We start from the raw sequence: 17143 nt of genomic DNA on the forward strand, positions 1-17143 counted from the left end.
TTCAACTATAATATTTAAAATATAAAAAAAAATGTAAATTGTTATGTTCTGGCTGTATTTAGTTTTTTTCCCCGTATTTTGGTTTCGTGTATCTTCAATTTCAAATTTATGCATACAAATGTGTGGTAACTAATACTATATTATATTGTTAATAAGACATTATTTGATTAGTAATCGAAAACTGAGGAATGACAGTGTGAAACCTAAAATATGGCTATGTAGAAAATAGGGGAGATTTTCATATTGGAGAGAGAGAAAGAGAGAATATGTAAAAGAGAAAGAAATGGTGTGCCAGCTATGAATTTGAAGGATCAAAGCTTTCTCTTAAGGCCAAAGCTGTCATCTCTCCCTCTAACTCTTTCTCTCTCTTCCTTATAGTGCTCTGTTTCTTCCCCCCCCACAATCACACACTCTCCTCTCTCTCTCTCTCTCTCTCTCTATCTTCCTTTACATTCACTTCTCTATCTTTTTTATATCTTGGAGGTGAAGAAGCAAAGAATTTTGGGGCAGCAGATTATAAAAGTTTCCTCGCGTTGAAAGATTTGACTGTTAATCTTGATGATTTAATCGATTGATTAGATCCACAAGCTCTTTCTTCCTCCCAAAAAAAAGAAAGAAAGAGAAAATCAATGGCGGTTTATCCTAATGTTAATGGCGATAAGAAGCACTGGTGGTTCACTCAAAGAAAGGTATTTAAAAAAATTCTCAAACCCCTCAGAAAATGTTATATTATTGAGAAGGGATTAATATTGGATTTCAAAGATTTTAAATTTTTCGTCCTTGAATCTTGTTTTGTCTCTCAGCTTGTTGATAAGTACATTAAAGATGCAAGGACTTTGATGGCAAGTGAGGAGCTAAACGACGTCACTTCAGCTGTTCATTTGCTTGACGCAGCGTTGTCCATATCGCCGCGTTTGGAGACGGCGTTAGAGCTTAAGGCTAGATCTCTGCTTTTCCTCCGTCGTTTCAAAGAAGTCGCCGATATGCTTCACGATTACATTCCCAGTCTTAAGCTGGCCGTTAACGACGAAGAAGCCTCCTCTCTATCGGAAGGCTCTTCCTCCTCCTCCTCCTCCTCGCGCGACGGAGTTAAGCTTCTCTCCGACGCGTCTTCACCCGGACATGATTCGTCGTTCAAATGCTTCTCTGTTTCTGATTTGAAGAAGAAAGTGATGGCAGGGATCTGTAAGAAATGCGACAAGGAGGGGCAATGGAGGTATTTCACTCGTTTACTTCGAGTAAACGCACCGCATAAAACGCAACCGCTAATTTTTGACGTTTTTTTTTTCCCATTCTTCCTTTCAGGTATGTTGTGTTGGGGCAAGCTTGTTGCCATCTAGGACTAATGGAGGATGCGATGGTTCTACTTCAAACCGGGAAACGTCTCGCCTCCGCCGAGTTTCGTCGCCGGAGTATTTGCTGGTCCGACGATAGCTTCATACTCCTCTCCGAATCCTCCTCCGCGTCTCCACCACGCAACCTCACGGAGAGCGAGAATTTCACTCACCTCCTCGCTCACATAAAGCTCCTTCTCCGTCGTCGCGCCGCTGCAATCGCCGCACTCGATGCCGGGCTTTTCTCTGAGTCAATCCGTCACTTCTCGAAGATCGTCGATGGTCGTCGTCCTGCGCCGCAAGGATTCCTCGCCGAATGCTATATGCACCGGGCCGTCGCGTATAGATCGGCCGGTAGAATCGCGGAGGCGATCGCCGATTGCAACAAAACCCTAGCTCTTGAACCGTCATGTATCCAAGCGCTGGAGACCAGAGCCGCGCTTCTGGAAACAGTACGGTGTTTTCCAGATTCGCTTCACGATTTGGAACACTTGAAGCTTCTCTACAACACAATTTTACGAGATCGGAAACTTCCAGGCCCGATCTGGAAGCGGCACAATGTCAAGTACAGAGAAATCCCTGGGAGATTGTGCGTGCTGACAACCAAAACGCAGAAGCTGAAGCAGAAAATCGCAAACGGAGAAACTGGGAATGTCGACTATTACGGTTTGATCGGAGTCAGACGCGGATGCACCAGATCAGAGCTGGACCGAGCTCATCTATTGCTGTGTTTGAGATACAAACCCGATCGAGCCTCGTCTTTCATCGAACGGTGCGAGTTCACCGAGCAAAACGACGTCGATTCGGTCAGAGATCGAGCGAAGATGTCTTCGCTGTTGCTTTACCGCTTGATTCAGAAGGGATATTCCGCCGTGACGGCGATCATAGCCGAGGAGGCGACTGAGAAGCTGAGAAAGAACACTGCGGCGGCTCAGGCTCAGGCTCAGGCTCAAGCTCCAACGCCAGTACAGAAGACTGAAGAACGCAAACCGGTTGAAAAATCCGGTTCGATTAAGATAACCGGAAACATTGATCCGAAACCGGTAAATTCCAATGCTTACCAAGGAGTTTTCTGTAGAGATCTCGCTGCTGTCGGGAATCTACTAACTCGGGCTGGTTTTAACCATCCGATCCCGGTTAAATACGAAGCTCTCACCTGCTAAACATTGGACCGGCATTTTTCTACCAAATCAGCGAACGCAAACGCCAATCATTTTTGAATACTTGTCCCGTACAGAAAGAAAAGAAAAAGCAGAAGATAATAATAAGAATATATAATGTATGAATACAAATGAAATGTTGTAGATTATGGAAAATTTTGTCACTTTATTATCTCCGATGTTCGTCTATTTCTATCTATTTTTCTTTTAATGTGCATATAAGTATATAACAAAGTCACAGATCGAAGTTCAAATTACTCACGTAAATTAAAAATAGTTTTATATCAGATTTAAATGTTCTTCTATTCATTCCTTAGTTATAATTTTTTGTGCAACAATTTTTTTTGTTTGTGTGCGCAACATTCTGTAGCTATTAGAATTGTGCTAATGGTAGTTTGTTTTCCCTTTATCATAGGGTTGTCGAGAATTTGCATAAAAATGAGTCGAGGAGTCTGACACACGTCAGTAATATTTTGAGTAAATCCTCTACTAATGGTATAGGGATGATTCATTAGGGGCACATAAAATTAAGATGGCAAAAATGAAATAAATTCAGTTCAAAAAAAAAAATGAAATAAATTTAAAATGATACACTAGCTATATAATAATAAGATCAATGTCGCGATTCACGAGGCTTTTATTGGTAATGGGTCACTGGTATTTAATTTGACTTATGGCGGTTACAATTTTAAATACTTAGTGATGTAAAGGTTAAGCTTCTATATTATTATGAATGGAGATTACAGCATACATACAAGACTACAAGAGAGATTACAAGAGCATAATTGTAGAGATTGAAGAACTAATTGTATAGAGTAATTACATGAATGATATGAGGGATTTGAGAGAATATGATTACAGTTCCTTAACACGTTCCTTCAAGATGTAGGGTTGGTGACTTCAATCTTGGAGCATAGATCTTGAAATGAAGAGCAAGAGAGTGGCTTTGTAAGAGCATCCACCAATTGATATTTAGTTGAAATATGTGCCATTCGAAGAATACCCGCTTGAACTTGATCCTAAATAAAATGACAATCCAAACAAGGTGTTTCATACGAGAGTGGCACAAAATGATCTCGTTCTCGATCTCCAATAGTTTATTCACTGCACTTTCTCCCCATGTCAAGTAACAGCCCCTTTCACCATATTTTATGAGTTGCATGAAAAGCCTATACCAGTGGTGGTTAATTCTTATATGTATATATTTCTCTGTTTTAGAGATCGTGTTTCAAAATGTAAACCTTATAAATAAACTATGTCGAGACCACCCTGTCCAAAATTGAGAAATTTCGCGTGGACTTTAATTAGAATTATTCCAAAATTGATCATTTGATATGCCAGGTGTGTTTTGCTTGGTTCAATAGTTTGCTTCAATTTAGAAAAAGAAACGATAAGAAGAATCACCAAACATAGTACTTCGATAGTTAAGAAGCGTCTTCCCCACGCAACCATATGTCACGTTGGGGTTGGCTCGGCTCAACTCCTTTGAAACATATATTTACACGTGTACGGGTCAGGTCACAGATTGCAGGGATGGCATTTGTCATCGGTTGAGTTCCATGACCAGTTCCACTTTCTCGATGATGTTTTGTTACTATGAGTATGGACAAAGGAACGATCATCCACATTTTACCAAAAAAGAAAAAAGAACGATCATCCAACTCAACCATGGCTTCCTTTCTGGTAACCCTAACTACGCTAGTCTCCTGCGATGTTTCGGGAGAAATTTGGTTGAGAAATCACTCTTCTAATTCAAATCTTTTCCCGATAATTTGTATCGATTCTCAATTATCAAGGTATAAAACAATGATCTACATTTGGTAGCTCAAATATCTTTTCAATATGCCATCATTAATTATATATTGATAAATTATTATTAACCTATATAAACCTAAGATGATGATGATGTACGGCAAGGACCAGAAGTGGAAACATGACATAGGGGTCAATTTAGAGAATTTAACTAGTTTACCACAACTAGTTACAAATTAATAAAATGTTACAATGGAAAAATGATCTTATATGGTCATTATTTAAAATTCTTGAAGCTTAGATAAAGAGGTTTGGCGAATGGGGAAGAAAGACCTATATGTTCATATGAGATATGAATTGTCGGGATCAATTGCTATGACCTATATTTGATAATTCACTGCTCGGTGATGGTTTAATATACTGAAACTGAAAGTAATCAACAGTACATATTTTCGGTAGATTTGATTCTGGGAGGAGACAGGTTTATTTTTGCCTAAAAAGACATGGGCCGAAGTCCGAAATTTCTCAGTTATTACTTATTACTTAATAGATAAAGGTCATATTATACAGGGTTACATATTTCAGATTTTGTATGAAATGTAGTATTAATAGTAGTATTACACCAAAAAATTGACCATTTTTTTTTTCTTTCTTTTAAGATCGAGCGAAGCTCAGCTTAAGTTTTAAAACGAAAAGAATATTTAAAAACAATTTATGTCTTCTCTTTGCGGATTATATCGTATGCGCGTACTAACAGAAAGGCTCGTTTGACAATAATAAGTGTGCCTCTAAAAGCATGTTCGTTGGGAAGTCTTCCCATTTTTAGGCTCAGAGTACATATGCAAATGTGATTAAAAATAAATAAAAAAGTCCAAGATGGAAAATTCGGGTCTTTAAGATAACCCTGAAAACTCCAGGTTCGTCCAGGTTCGTCTAAGTGGCAAAATATCAGCGAATTTTTTTTTTTAATTTTTGAATTTAAAAAAAAAGAAAAAAAAGAAATTAATATCTGATCAACTACTGCATTGCATAACAATCAGACATTTATATGATTTGAACATTAATTTTCGTATAAGTTGGGTATTTTAATAGGTTAAAATCAATTTCAAAATTTTTTATAGCAAAATAATTATAATCGCAATGCTTATCATCCAAATTTTATTTTTGTCAGTACATGTTTTGTATAAGTAGCTAGCTATCTGTATATTACTAGGATTGAGTTTTCACAGTGGTAATACTGTCGATCAGACCATAATAAATTGATCATAATAATAATAACAAAAAAATGAGAAGTTTATGTTTTTGACCTAACAAAAATGAGAAGTTGGTCTTTTAGAGTACTAGTTTCGATGACTTTTCTATATAAGAAAATGATTTATTCCCCTAAATATTATAATTGTATTTATATACTCATCACAAGTACTTTGTATGAATGAAATGGTCAACTCATCTTATGGTGATCTATTGGTAAAAATAAAAATAAAAAATCCCTCTTGAGAATTAGTTTGGGTTTTAGTGTTGCTCTAATATTTAACAAAATAGTTGCTGTTCGGAAAATTGAATAGTACCATGTACGTACTAAGGTCTTTAATTTCTCCATTAGTTAGTCCAATATAACTACGAACGGAAGTGCAAATAATGACATGTGGGGAACACGTAGTTAGATGAGTAGTAAATGGGAAACATATTTGGTTGGTTGTCCTCATATTTTCGTGTATTGAGTTAGATATGGAAACTTGTCAAATTTATTTTTCCAGAGATTCCATAAGATTCCGTCGAATATAATTGGTATATATGGCGGGCGATACAACTTTAGGTACGTTGTTGCGCAGTGTGTAGATATATATTAATTAACCAATTTAACTCGTTTGTTTGATTAGGACCAAAAGCAGCGACTACATTTCATTACTTTCATTATCTTAATTTTGATTTTCTTGTCCACTTTGTGCAGATATACATGTAGTATAAGCTAACGGGTTATGGTTCTTCTACATAAGGAAGATAGATCTATGAGAATAAAGTGTGAGAAAAGAAACAGATGTCTAGAAATTTTGTGAGTGTGTTTTACAAAGGTATTTGGTAGAAATTTTGTACTAGTTGGAAGTGTTGCACGAAGTAAATAATGTAAGAAGCAGAGTGGAACGATGGCTGACGTTGTGAATATTGTTAAAGCTAGTTTTAGTTATTTTTATGACGGTGAAGGAAACAAAAGTTCGATAGGGAAAAAGAAATCATACGTTGGCAAAATAATATGTTAGATTGTTAGGAAAGTAATTAGCTAGAAAATTGTTAGGGTTGAGAAGATGATTCTATGTATTTTTTTTTTTGGTCGACTAAACACTGATTGCTTAGGAATTTTAATGCATCGAGATCGTGTTAATAGAAAACGTGTGAAATAGGGAGTTAATTTAGTGGCAATTAAATCCGATTAAGATGAATTTGTAAATTACCCAACACATCTAAAACTATTTTCTTGTGTCAAGCTATTTCCATTTTCTAAATCTCTGAGTTATTGCCTTTTCAAACTTCATTTGTTCTCGAAGTTGAAATGGTATATCATCATATCGCTGAACGCACACGTGTTTTGTAGTGGGAGCAAAGAGTCAATAAACCATCTGATCTGGTCAACGGACCAAGATCCGGATATTTTATATGTTATTCAAGATATGCGATTACCATCTAATCTACGTAATTCACGTGACCATCAATAACTACATTTCATCTAATTTAAAATATTTGATAAACAAATTAAGCAAAATAAGAAGAAGAGAAAAAAGTAATGTCAATAAATCAATAATGATCTCAGGCACACACTAGAATAAATTAGCGTCTAAAAGAACCACGACGAGCCTGCACGGACCGATCGCGAGTCTCTCGACGGTGAATAAGCCACGACTTCAGTCTCGTTCTCAACCAACGTGGCGCTTCACACACCACACACGTGTCATCATCTCGTTCCCCCTTGAATGCGCGAGCTAGTTAACCCTCTTTTAATTAATTGTCCATCTTCCGCTATAAATACCAAATCAGTCACTTTTCCTTCCGTTGTCTGTCACTCAGTAACTTCTTTTTCTCCTTCACTTAAACACACACACACACTCTCTCTCTCTCCTTCGCTTGACTTTTGTGGTCAGTGAGAGAATCATAAATACATATAGCCGCCGGAGAAAATGGGAAGAGCGCCGTGTTGCGAGAAGGTGGGGATAAAGAGAGGGCGGTGGACGGCGGAGGAAGATCAGATTCTCTCCAGCTACATTCAGTCCAACGGTGAAGGCTCTTGGAGATCTCTCCCCAAAAATGCAGGTATTTAATATTTACACATCCTTTTTGTTTTCTAAAATGATAATTACACATACAACAATGTCATGTAACACAAACTTCAAGCTACTACAATATCTGAGAGATCAGAAAAATAATCGTGGCTCTTGTCGTAAATTCCGTGAATCATGGATTGTTGGTTAGTTTTATTTCATGATATGTTTGGAAGCAAATTTAATTAAGTTTTTTTTTTTACATGTGAAACGTTATATTTGTAACCCTAATTAATCTCGTGTCAGTTTAATTTCAGTGCTTTGTTTATTTGTCAGTGTCACGGTCACGGTGGGTTGTGAATGTACGTACGTATACCAAGTGTATGACTTTAAAGAGTTGGTTATATACTTATAGTACACGGACAAATGTTAAAAAAGAAATTCGAATAGATGTGCGTACTTATATATCTTGTCCGTTGTTTATCATTTCACGAATAAGATAAAAAAATCATATGACTAATTTTGATTTGATTTCCAACTCCGTTTTTAACAAAGGATTAATTAATGCAGTAGTTGAGATATTTTTGTATCCATACGATATACATGTAAAAAAATTCTGATCAGAACGCTATAATCTCGTGAGCAGTTATATTATATCAGACCCCCATAAAATACATATTTGTTTGCCCGGTCAAAAATGTATACATTCTTCGAAAAAATAAACGTGTATTAAAAACAAATAAACAGATGTTGAGTTACTAAATTTGGCATGTATTATTACTTTCTTAATTTTTTATCTTTATATTTTTTTTTTGTGTAAAAAGGCTTAAAAAGGTGTGGAAAGAGTTGTAGATTGAGATGGATAAATTATCTTAGATCTGACCTCAAGCGTGGGAACATTACTCCTGAAGAAGAAGAAATCGTTGTTAAATTGCATTCCACTTTCGGAAACAGGTACTCTTTTAATTTAATTGTTTCCCCTTTTTCCAATTTGTTAACGGACAATTGACGGTCAATGACTTATATGCATCGTATCATATAACAATGATGATTACATGTCGATCAAATAAGCAAGGCTTGATGTTATTGTGATCCTCTCTTTTCGTTTAGCGATTTTTTTTTTTTTTTTGTGGTGGACATTTTTGCTATGGTCGGGAATATTAATTTACATCAGAAGATTACAAAACTTACAGTAGTAAAAGAGACTTTTTAATTTCGTCGAACAAAAAAATAAAAACAACCTTTTGTTCGTTGTGGCCCTTGTGGGTCACCTCTTGATGCTTTTATGTTGTCAGACTTTTTCTCTTTTAGTTGAGACAAACTAATTGTACTCTCTAATAAATGTACACTTCATATATAACGCAAGCAGTAATTGGAACACACACATATATATATATATGTGATTTCTATATATAAAGTTAACATGCTAAAAGGCTAAAAGCTCTTAAACATAGATATGAGGCACCGTCACTCATTGCTCGAGTAGTTTTTGGTATATGTTTGTATTGTAATTAATAATTATAAAAAGTTTAGAAGCATGGTTAGGTCAGCAGTCGTAATAACGTGGCAAAATCAAATTTAAAACAGTACTGGCCACTAGTCTATTGATTCCAGTCGGGCCACGAAATTCTCTTAATCCCCGGAAGGATATATTTATTTATTTATAAGGTTGGTCAAAATTGTTGTTATAAGAGTGTTAATCAATGATATAATGTTTTTTTGATGTAATAATGATGTAGGTGGTCACTAATTGCGAGTCATCTACCAGGGAGAACAGACAACGAAATAAAAAATTATTGGAACTCTCATCTCAGCCGTAAACTCCACAACTTCATCAGAAAGCCGTCGTCGATCTCTCACGACGTCGCCGTCGTAATCATGAGCGCTCCTCCAGCGTCTCCGCCGGCAAAACGCAGACCAGGGAGAACCAGCAGATCCGCCATGAAACCCAAAACTCACTACCCCAAAACTCGAAAGTCAAAGAAAACGTCTGCACCGCCGACGGAGACAAACGCAGACGTAGCGGTTAAAGCGGTGGCGGGAGAAGAAGCATTAATGATGGAGTTAAGTGGAGCCGAGATCGACGACTACTATGGAGCCTGTCATGAAAGAGGAGAGTGTTGCAATAATAATAATAATGATAAGAATAATCTTATGATCAGCATTGATGGGGACAATGGAGTTTTATCCTTTGATGAAGACATCGCTGATCTTTTGTTGGACGAGTCAGATCCAGGCCACGTGTTCACATCATTTGGTGGTGATCATGCAAAGTCAAATCATTTAGGAGACTCTGATGGAGCCAGAGGGTTCTCGGAGAATCTCGACTGTCTTCAGTCTTGTCCGTCGGTGGAGTCGTTTCTCAACTGCGAGCACCAAGTCAACGATGCGTTGACGGATGAGTTTATTGATTGGGATTGTGTTTGGCAACAAGGTCATCATAATAAAAACCTTTGGGATGAGAATGAGGGTTCTGATTCAATGGTCTCGTGGCTTCTTGACGGTGATGATGAGGCCACCATCGGGAAAAGTAACTGCGAGAACTTTGGAGAACCGTTGGATCATGACGAGGAAAATGCTTTGGTCGCTTGGCTTCTGTCTTGATGAAGATGTTAATCATCTCTGTTAATTAAAGTTTCTAGTGTCTTTTTGTAGTTTCAGTTTGAATCCATTCCATGTGGTATGTGGTGTCAATGTGTCATCGACTTATGCTTTCTCTAATTGTTGTATGGTTTCTTCTTTTTAGGTTTAATATTTTGATATTGTGAGTAATAATACGAGAAAATAGTAAAAAAAAAAATATGAACTTTCAAAATTTTGACCATTTAAAACATTAACTATGATGTAGGTATTTAAATCATCAATTTTTATTGATTTTAAATTTCAATCACTAATTATTAATTGACTGAGTCAAATTCGACATAACTTTAAATTGATTAATGGAATGGATAAAACGAGATTAAACCGCTAAAATCACATTAAATTAAGTAAGTAAAACAAACGAAGTTGTTTCGTCCATCTTTTACAATTTCAACCAAGTTACTTTACTTAAATGTCTTTTTCTATCAGAACCAAAATTAATTTGTGAAATTATACATAGCAGCTAATTAAATCCTTAATATTCGTATGAACAATATATACATACAATAGCTTCAAACAATTCGAGTTGTTTCTCTAAAACTTGTTGATAATAAAATCACATAGCCGCCAAATTATCCTGAATTCTTGACGTTCATACCCAAAAATAAGTTGTAATTTGTCAAGCGAGAAACTCTTTCACAGTTACAAGATATAAGACCAAAGCAGATAGCATCCCATTATTGGATTTCCAAAGAGACATAATTATTCAAATCCTCACGCCTAAGAAAAAATATACCAAACTCTGGCTTTTACGAAAAATTCGATTACAATATGAGACTCATAAACGTTCAACACTTCACTCAGTTGCTAGCTAGACTGGCGCAGCTCAGGTCGAACAAAAGAATGAAATCCAATAATGGGATCGATATATGCTCTCTGCTTTGGTCTTATAAACATACCACGTGTTCACATCGTTTGGTGGTGATGCGGAGTTGAATCATTTAGGAGACTCTGATGGAATCATTTATCTGGATTCCAGAGCTAGCATTCAAATATCAATACAGAATAAGATATAATCACGTACGTCTATGTAATTCCTAAAAATATAGCAGTATCTCCTTTAGTTCATATAATCGTCAGACAATTATAACTGGAGTAACGAAGAATTATATTGTCTTTTCTTTACAGCCAAATAATAAAAGAATACAACGTATAATCTCTAGTTTGAAGCTAAAAGGTTTATTTGTATGGCTATCGACTTGGAAAGCCTTGAATCCAATGCCTCCTTCAGTCAACTGGTTCAAGGCTATCTGGTTCTCTGGTAGAATCCCTAAGCACTCTTTCATCTGTTGGTTAGCGGCGAGGAACAGATTGAATACCAGAGACAGACTTCAATCATGGGGCCTCAACATTCCATCGACCTGTCTCCTCTGTGATGTGCACGATGAATCGAGGCAGCATCTGTTTTTTGACTGCTCCTTCAGCCAAGATGTTTGGTCGTATTTCCACTCTGCTGCAAACATTGCTCCGCCTAGCAACTTTGATCAGCTACTGATTTGGATTAAAAACGCCTACAGTGACAGTAATACTTCAACAATTATGAAGCTCTGTTTCCAGGCATCTCTCTACGGAATCTGGAAAGAACGAAACTCGAGACTGCACAATGCCACCTCCCGTCCGTCATCGGTCATCATCTCAGAGATAAAGCGAACGATCAGAGCCAAACTTGATCCCATGTCTCGCGCTCAAACATCCACATCTCTCTCTTATCTCGGCACATGGTTTTCCTTCTTCTCTAACTGAAGCTTTGGCTTCCTTTTGGATTGCAGATCAATATTCTTTTTTGTAAATGATCTGTTGCATTGGCGCTATAACCCTGAGGGGCACAGTTGTAACACGTTTTATAATTTGAATGAAAACGTTTATGCTAAAAAAAAAAAAAAAAAAAAGAAAAGGTTTATTTGTGCTTACGAGTAAAATGATAGCTATTTCTCTAAAACCAGCATACAGCTGCAACACATATGCACGTGGCGAAATCAAATCTTAATGAAGGGTGTTCTCAGTTCTAACTTCTTTGTACGAAACTACGAACAAGTAGGTATTTAATTATTATGGACGTTGGAACAATAACACAGTATTGTCCTTTCTTTTTTTGTTGGGTTAAAATGTCTTGCCCTTCTTATTATAGAGACATGAAATTAATTATGTTTCTGTAAACTTGTAGTAAGTAGATCTATACATGTGACCTAACTTTAATGTTAATTAGTGAAAACATAGTTGAAGTTCTCGTTGAAGAATTTTCACTTAGATAAATGTGCTAAATATAATTAATGCTCAGGCGTATTATACTGTTGTTTCGGACTGTAAATGATGTACGATCTTAGTACTCTTGAACCCACAACTTTTATATAAAAAAAAACAATTTAGACCAACAAGCAATTAGAGATGATGACCTCTAGCAATTAGCATGCATTAACGAATTTCAAAAACACTATAACAAAAAAGGGACGTAGAGATATTTTTGGGGCAACGACCCACGCATTAAATTTATGTTTGGAAGATGGAATGAAATACTAGTTGGCAACACGGCATGTACAAAAATATGAAGAATTTTTTTTTCAAGTGGGATGTTATTTCTTATTTTCTCAATTTCTTAATTTACTCATATTTTAGTATACCCATAATACATAAAAGAAAGGGAAGTAAAACAGTCGCTTTCTTATACGTCCGACTTGGTTCCATAGTCTTTGGAATACCCACGTGATGCCATGTACTTTTCTCGTCTATTTTTTTTTTTCTTTTTTAATTTTATGTTCTACTATGAGAAAAATATTTTTGAAAATATACGAAACTTAGAGCATATACATCAAATGATCAAGAGGGGTTCATGGCACAGTTTTTGAGACAAAAGAGCTTAATTTTGAAGAGACAGTATTATCCCGACAAACCTGAAGAGACGGTATCATCCTGAAATGGAGCATTTTGATAATTTTCGAATTAAATAAAAAAATAAAACTAAAACCAAAAAATAATATATTATTATATTCTGGTGAACCCCTCTCTTAGAAATTCACTAATGTACATACTCTTAGTAGTATGGCTCAGAATAAATTCTCAACACACCTATTAATTGTTAGAAAAAAAAAAACTGAACTTTTGTAGCATATTATATATACACACACGGCTTCTTTTAACCATCATTGTTTACACTTGGCTAATTAAGAAATTTATTTCGCCTTTTCACATTGTTATTTCTAAGAGCTTCGGATTGTCTAATATTTTTAGTAAAATTCGAAATTTTAACTCGTTCAGCTTGTTTATAAAACCTGTTTTCGATTAACTTTTTGCCAGAGAAAGCCCATCCAGGCCCAAATAAATCACATTTGTTTTATCGGTCGATGACTGGGTAATATGAAGCCCATCTGCCAATTCTCTAAAGAGAGTGCCGTTTGTGGGGTTACATTACATATTTTAAAAGTAAGGGCGTTTAACGAAATTGTAGGAAAGTTCAGAGCTTTCCTCTCTATTTTGGAAAGACTTTTTCTCTTCTCTTCTCCGTGAAAGATGTGGAAGGCCAAAACCATTCATAATCCGACATGTAACCCAGCCACGTAGTAAGTACACTCGATCACCGTTCGTAATTAATCTGTGATTAAATCGACGATCCACATCAAGCCATGTCATTAAATAATTTATTCACGTTCCCATTTTTCTGTATCTTCTTCTCGACGGGAAAAATTATGGACATTTTATAACACAGAGTACTTCTGAGAAAGATCAAAGCTCCAAGTGAAAGAAGAAAAAGATGGCGAAATCTCAGATCTGGTTTGGTTTTGCCTTTCTAGCGTTGCTTCTTGTGTCAGCCATAGCGGACGATGTGGTTGTTTTGACGGACGATAGCTTCGAGAAGGAGGTCGGTAAAGATAAAGGAGCTCTGGTCGAGTTTTACGCTCCCTGGTATGGTTCAGTTCCTTCAGTCTTTTTTGGCGTTTTTGAATTAAGCAGCTGTAGATTCGAGGATTCGGATTCCGATGAGATCCTTTTTGTTAGATTCGTGGGTTTGATCTGTAAATCTTCTGTTCGATTTGTCATGGAGGATATGTTTTGATTAGTGATTGCGGTCTTCCGGATTGTTAGGCATGAGTATGTTGATTTTAAATCGATGAACATGGTTTTATTGAGCAACTAGAGTTACTGAATACTGATGTCGCTGGTGAATTTTACAATGCGAAGCTTGAGAGGGGACTTCTAATCTTTAACGATAGAGAATTAAGTTGTTGAGAATCCGCTTTTGGACTTCTTTTCTCTTTCTTTCTTCAAGTTTTAAATATTCTGTGTCATTTATAGGTGTGGCCACTGCAAGAAACTTGCTCCAGAGTATGAAAAGCTTGGGGCAAGCTTCAAGAAAGCTAAGTCAGTGTTAATTGCAAAGGTCAGTGTTATTCTTGATTTGTATGTAGCTCCAATATTAGATAGATGTGATCGATTCTTTCGTCAACCTGTGTATTGTGGTTGTCGGAGAGATGATCAATCCTTTCATTAATTTGTGTATTGTGGTGAAGGTGGATTGTGATGAGCATAAGACTGTCTGTACTAAATACGGTGTTAGTGGATATCCAACCATTCAATGGTTTCCTAAAGGATCCCTTGAACCCCAAAAGTAAGCCTTTACAGATTCTGTAAGCAGATAATTTACTGGATTTTTTTTTATATAGATAGTGAATGATGCTTTTTTTTTTTTTATCATGTTATCTTATTAACAGGTATGAGGGTCCACGCAATGCGGAAGCATTGGCTGAATACGTGAACAAGGAAGGAGGTAGTCTCGTTGATGATAGTAGCTAAACTAGTCCTATTTTTGGGATTTTATACACATTACATTCCGTCTTTTCAAATCTACTTTTTGGAGAAATTTGTTTAGGCATGGTTTATGAGTTAGATTCAATTGGCTACATGTTCCGTCATTTGTTTCTGAAGAATTTTATTCTCTGAGATGCAATTGTGTAGCTGGAAATACATTGGTTGGCACCATTTTCTCAATATTGCATAGGTTATATGGTCGAAAAATCATTTTTCTCAAAGTTTTTTTTTTAAAGTCATTTTCCTGTTGTAAAAGTCTTGTCTTTAAAACTAATAACTCTTCTTCAATAAGTTTTTTGTTGCGACTTGCCTTTTTTTTGTACTTACCTATGTTCAAGACAACTTGTTTATTCTTGAAACAAATATGTTTTCAGGTACCAACGTGAAATTAGCTGCAGTTCCACAAAACGTTGTTGTGTTAACCCCTGATAATTTCGATGAGATTGTTTTGAACGAGAACAAAGATGTCTTGGTCGAGTTTTATGCGCCATGGTAATATCTCTTTCATCTTTACCATCGTTTTGCTCTCACGCTATTTTCTAATTTCAAGTTTTCGTTTTCCAGGTGTGGCCACTGCAAGTCCCTGGCTCCTGTAAGTTCAACTAGTTGTCTACTTTAGATATAACAATAGTCCACTTTCATTTTGTTATTAACGCTGCTTTTTTTGTTTGTATCATCAGACATACGAAAAGGTAGCCACGGTGTTTAAGCAGGAAGAAGGTGTAGTAATCGCGAACTTGGATGCTGATGCACACAAAAGCCTTGGCGAGAAGTAAGTTGGACAAGGATTTTTGACTTACCGACTTTACTATATATAAATAAAATCATGTATATTTCGTAAATCCGAAGGATGATAACAACAACCTATTTTGTCCAACAGGTATGGAGTAAGTGGATTCCCAACATTAAAATTCTTCCCAAAGGACAACAAAGCCGGTCAAGATTATGACGGTGGCAGAGACTTAGATGACTTTGTAAGCTTCATCAATGAGAAAGTTGGGACCAGCAGAGACAGTAAAGGGCAGCTTACTTCAGAGGTTAGGAAAAAAAAAACATCTCTCTTTTAGAATCACGGTTTCTTTCCAAAGTTTAGAGCTTTCGTTGACTTATCTCTTTTTGATAGGCTGGTATAGTAAAAAGCTTAGATGCGTTGGTAAAGGAGCTAGTTGCAGCCAGTGAAGATGAGAAGAAGGCAATCTTGTCTCGCATCGAAGAGGAAGCTGGTAACCTTAAGGGCTCCACAGCAAGGTATGGTAGCAGTAGCGTGATTAAGATTTTAAAGGGTTTCATTTGTTGTTGCTTAAATTACTGAGCTTTCATGATGTCTCCATAGGTATGGAAAGCTTTACTCGAAACTCGCAAAGAACTACATAGAAAAAGGTTCAGGCTATGCTAACAAAGAAGTCGAGCGGCTTGGACGCGTCCTTGGCAAGGTTTAAAAATCATTTCTTCTCTCTCTCACTCACTCTCTCTCTATATTTGTATATATATAGATATACACTAGTATTAGCTTATTGCTAATTTAATGTTATTATCCCGATTCTTCACTGCAGTCAATAAGTCCGGTGAAAGCTGATGAATTCACTCTCAAGAGAAATATCCTTAACACGTTCGTTGCTTCTTCTTAGAAGCCAAAGTTTGAATGAAATAGGCGCAGCCTGAGAGAATAGGAGTCGCTATAACTAATACGATTTGTACTATCGGTGTTTTGGAGATTTTATGCCTGTCGAGATTTGTGGTTAGTTCTGAAACTCTTTTGAATCAAGTTTCTTTGTCTCTTTTTTTTTTTTTTTTGGTAAACCACCGGCGATAATCATGAATTTTTTTCTCTTTTCGGTTGGATACCACCGTACCAAAATTACATGAACAAGTGAGAGAGATGAGAACATCTCTGATTTAAGAAATTATACGACACATCACTTGTCTTACTGCAATGTGATTGGTTGTCTGTCCCCTAAACCGTAAACCTTCACTTTGATAAATCCGAAAGAAGAAAATCATTTTGCATATATAAGCATTCCTATATGATTCCTATCTCCAAAATTAAACAAAATCACATTTCCCTAGTCGTATTGTTTTTTTTTTTCTAGCACGATGGGCCAGGCTCAGATACATAATACATGGGCAAGCATGCACCCGTAAGTAAGTCCGTAATGGGGCATTTCTTTTTCCACCGAACAACTGTAGTTTCAAAGTCTGAATGAAA

General features: G+C 36.4%; 3 protein-coding genes across 3 annotated transcripts; all 3 read left to right on the plus strand.

Moving 5' to 3' along the window:
• The first annotated feature begins 345 nt into the window (after positions 1-345).
• Positions 346-2751, plus strand: LOC18015638. The gene is made up of 3 exons (XM_006397876.2): positions 346-689; positions 804-1216; positions 1306-2751. The coding sequence occupies exons 1-3, from the start codon at positions 630-632 to the stop codon at positions 2495-2497; spliced, it is 1665 nt and encodes a 554-aa protein (XP_006397939.1). The 5' UTR covers positions 346-629; the 3' UTR covers positions 2498-2751.
• Positions 2752-7306: 4555 nt separating this feature from the next.
• On the plus strand, positions 7307-10224 carry LOC18015639 (transcription factor MYB12). Its single transcript, XM_006397877.2, has 3 exons — positions 7307-7549; positions 8322-8451; positions 9237-10224. The coding sequence occupies exons 1-3, from the start codon at positions 7417-7419 to the stop codon at positions 10099-10101; spliced, it is 1128 nt and encodes a 375-aa protein (XP_006397940.1). The 5' UTR covers positions 7307-7416; the 3' UTR covers positions 10102-10224.
• A 3586-nt stretch (positions 10225-13810) lies between these two features.
• LOC18015640 (protein disulfide-isomerase like 2-1) lies at positions 13811-16769 on the plus strand. The gene is made up of 11 exons (XM_006397878.2): positions 13811-14034; positions 14425-14509; positions 14640-14737; positions 14841-14896; positions 15312-15429; positions 15502-15529; positions 15618-15709; positions 15818-15974; positions 16061-16185; positions 16271-16370; positions 16491-16769. Exons 1-11 carry the CDS (start codon positions 13883-13885, stop codon positions 16563-16565), a joined length of 1086 nt encoding a protein of 361 aa, XP_006397941.1. The 5' UTR covers positions 13811-13882; the 3' UTR covers positions 16566-16769.
• The last annotated feature ends 374 nt before the right edge of the window (positions 16770-17143 follow it).

This window comes from Eutrema salsugineum, unplaced genomic scaffold, assembly GCF_000478725.1.
Source record: "Eutrema salsugineum unplaced genomic scaffold, Eutsalg1_0 scaffold_22, whole genome shotgun sequence".
In the NCBI taxonomy this organism is placed as follows: Eukaryota; Viridiplantae; Streptophyta; class Magnoliopsida; order Brassicales; family Brassicaceae; genus Eutrema; species Eutrema salsugineum.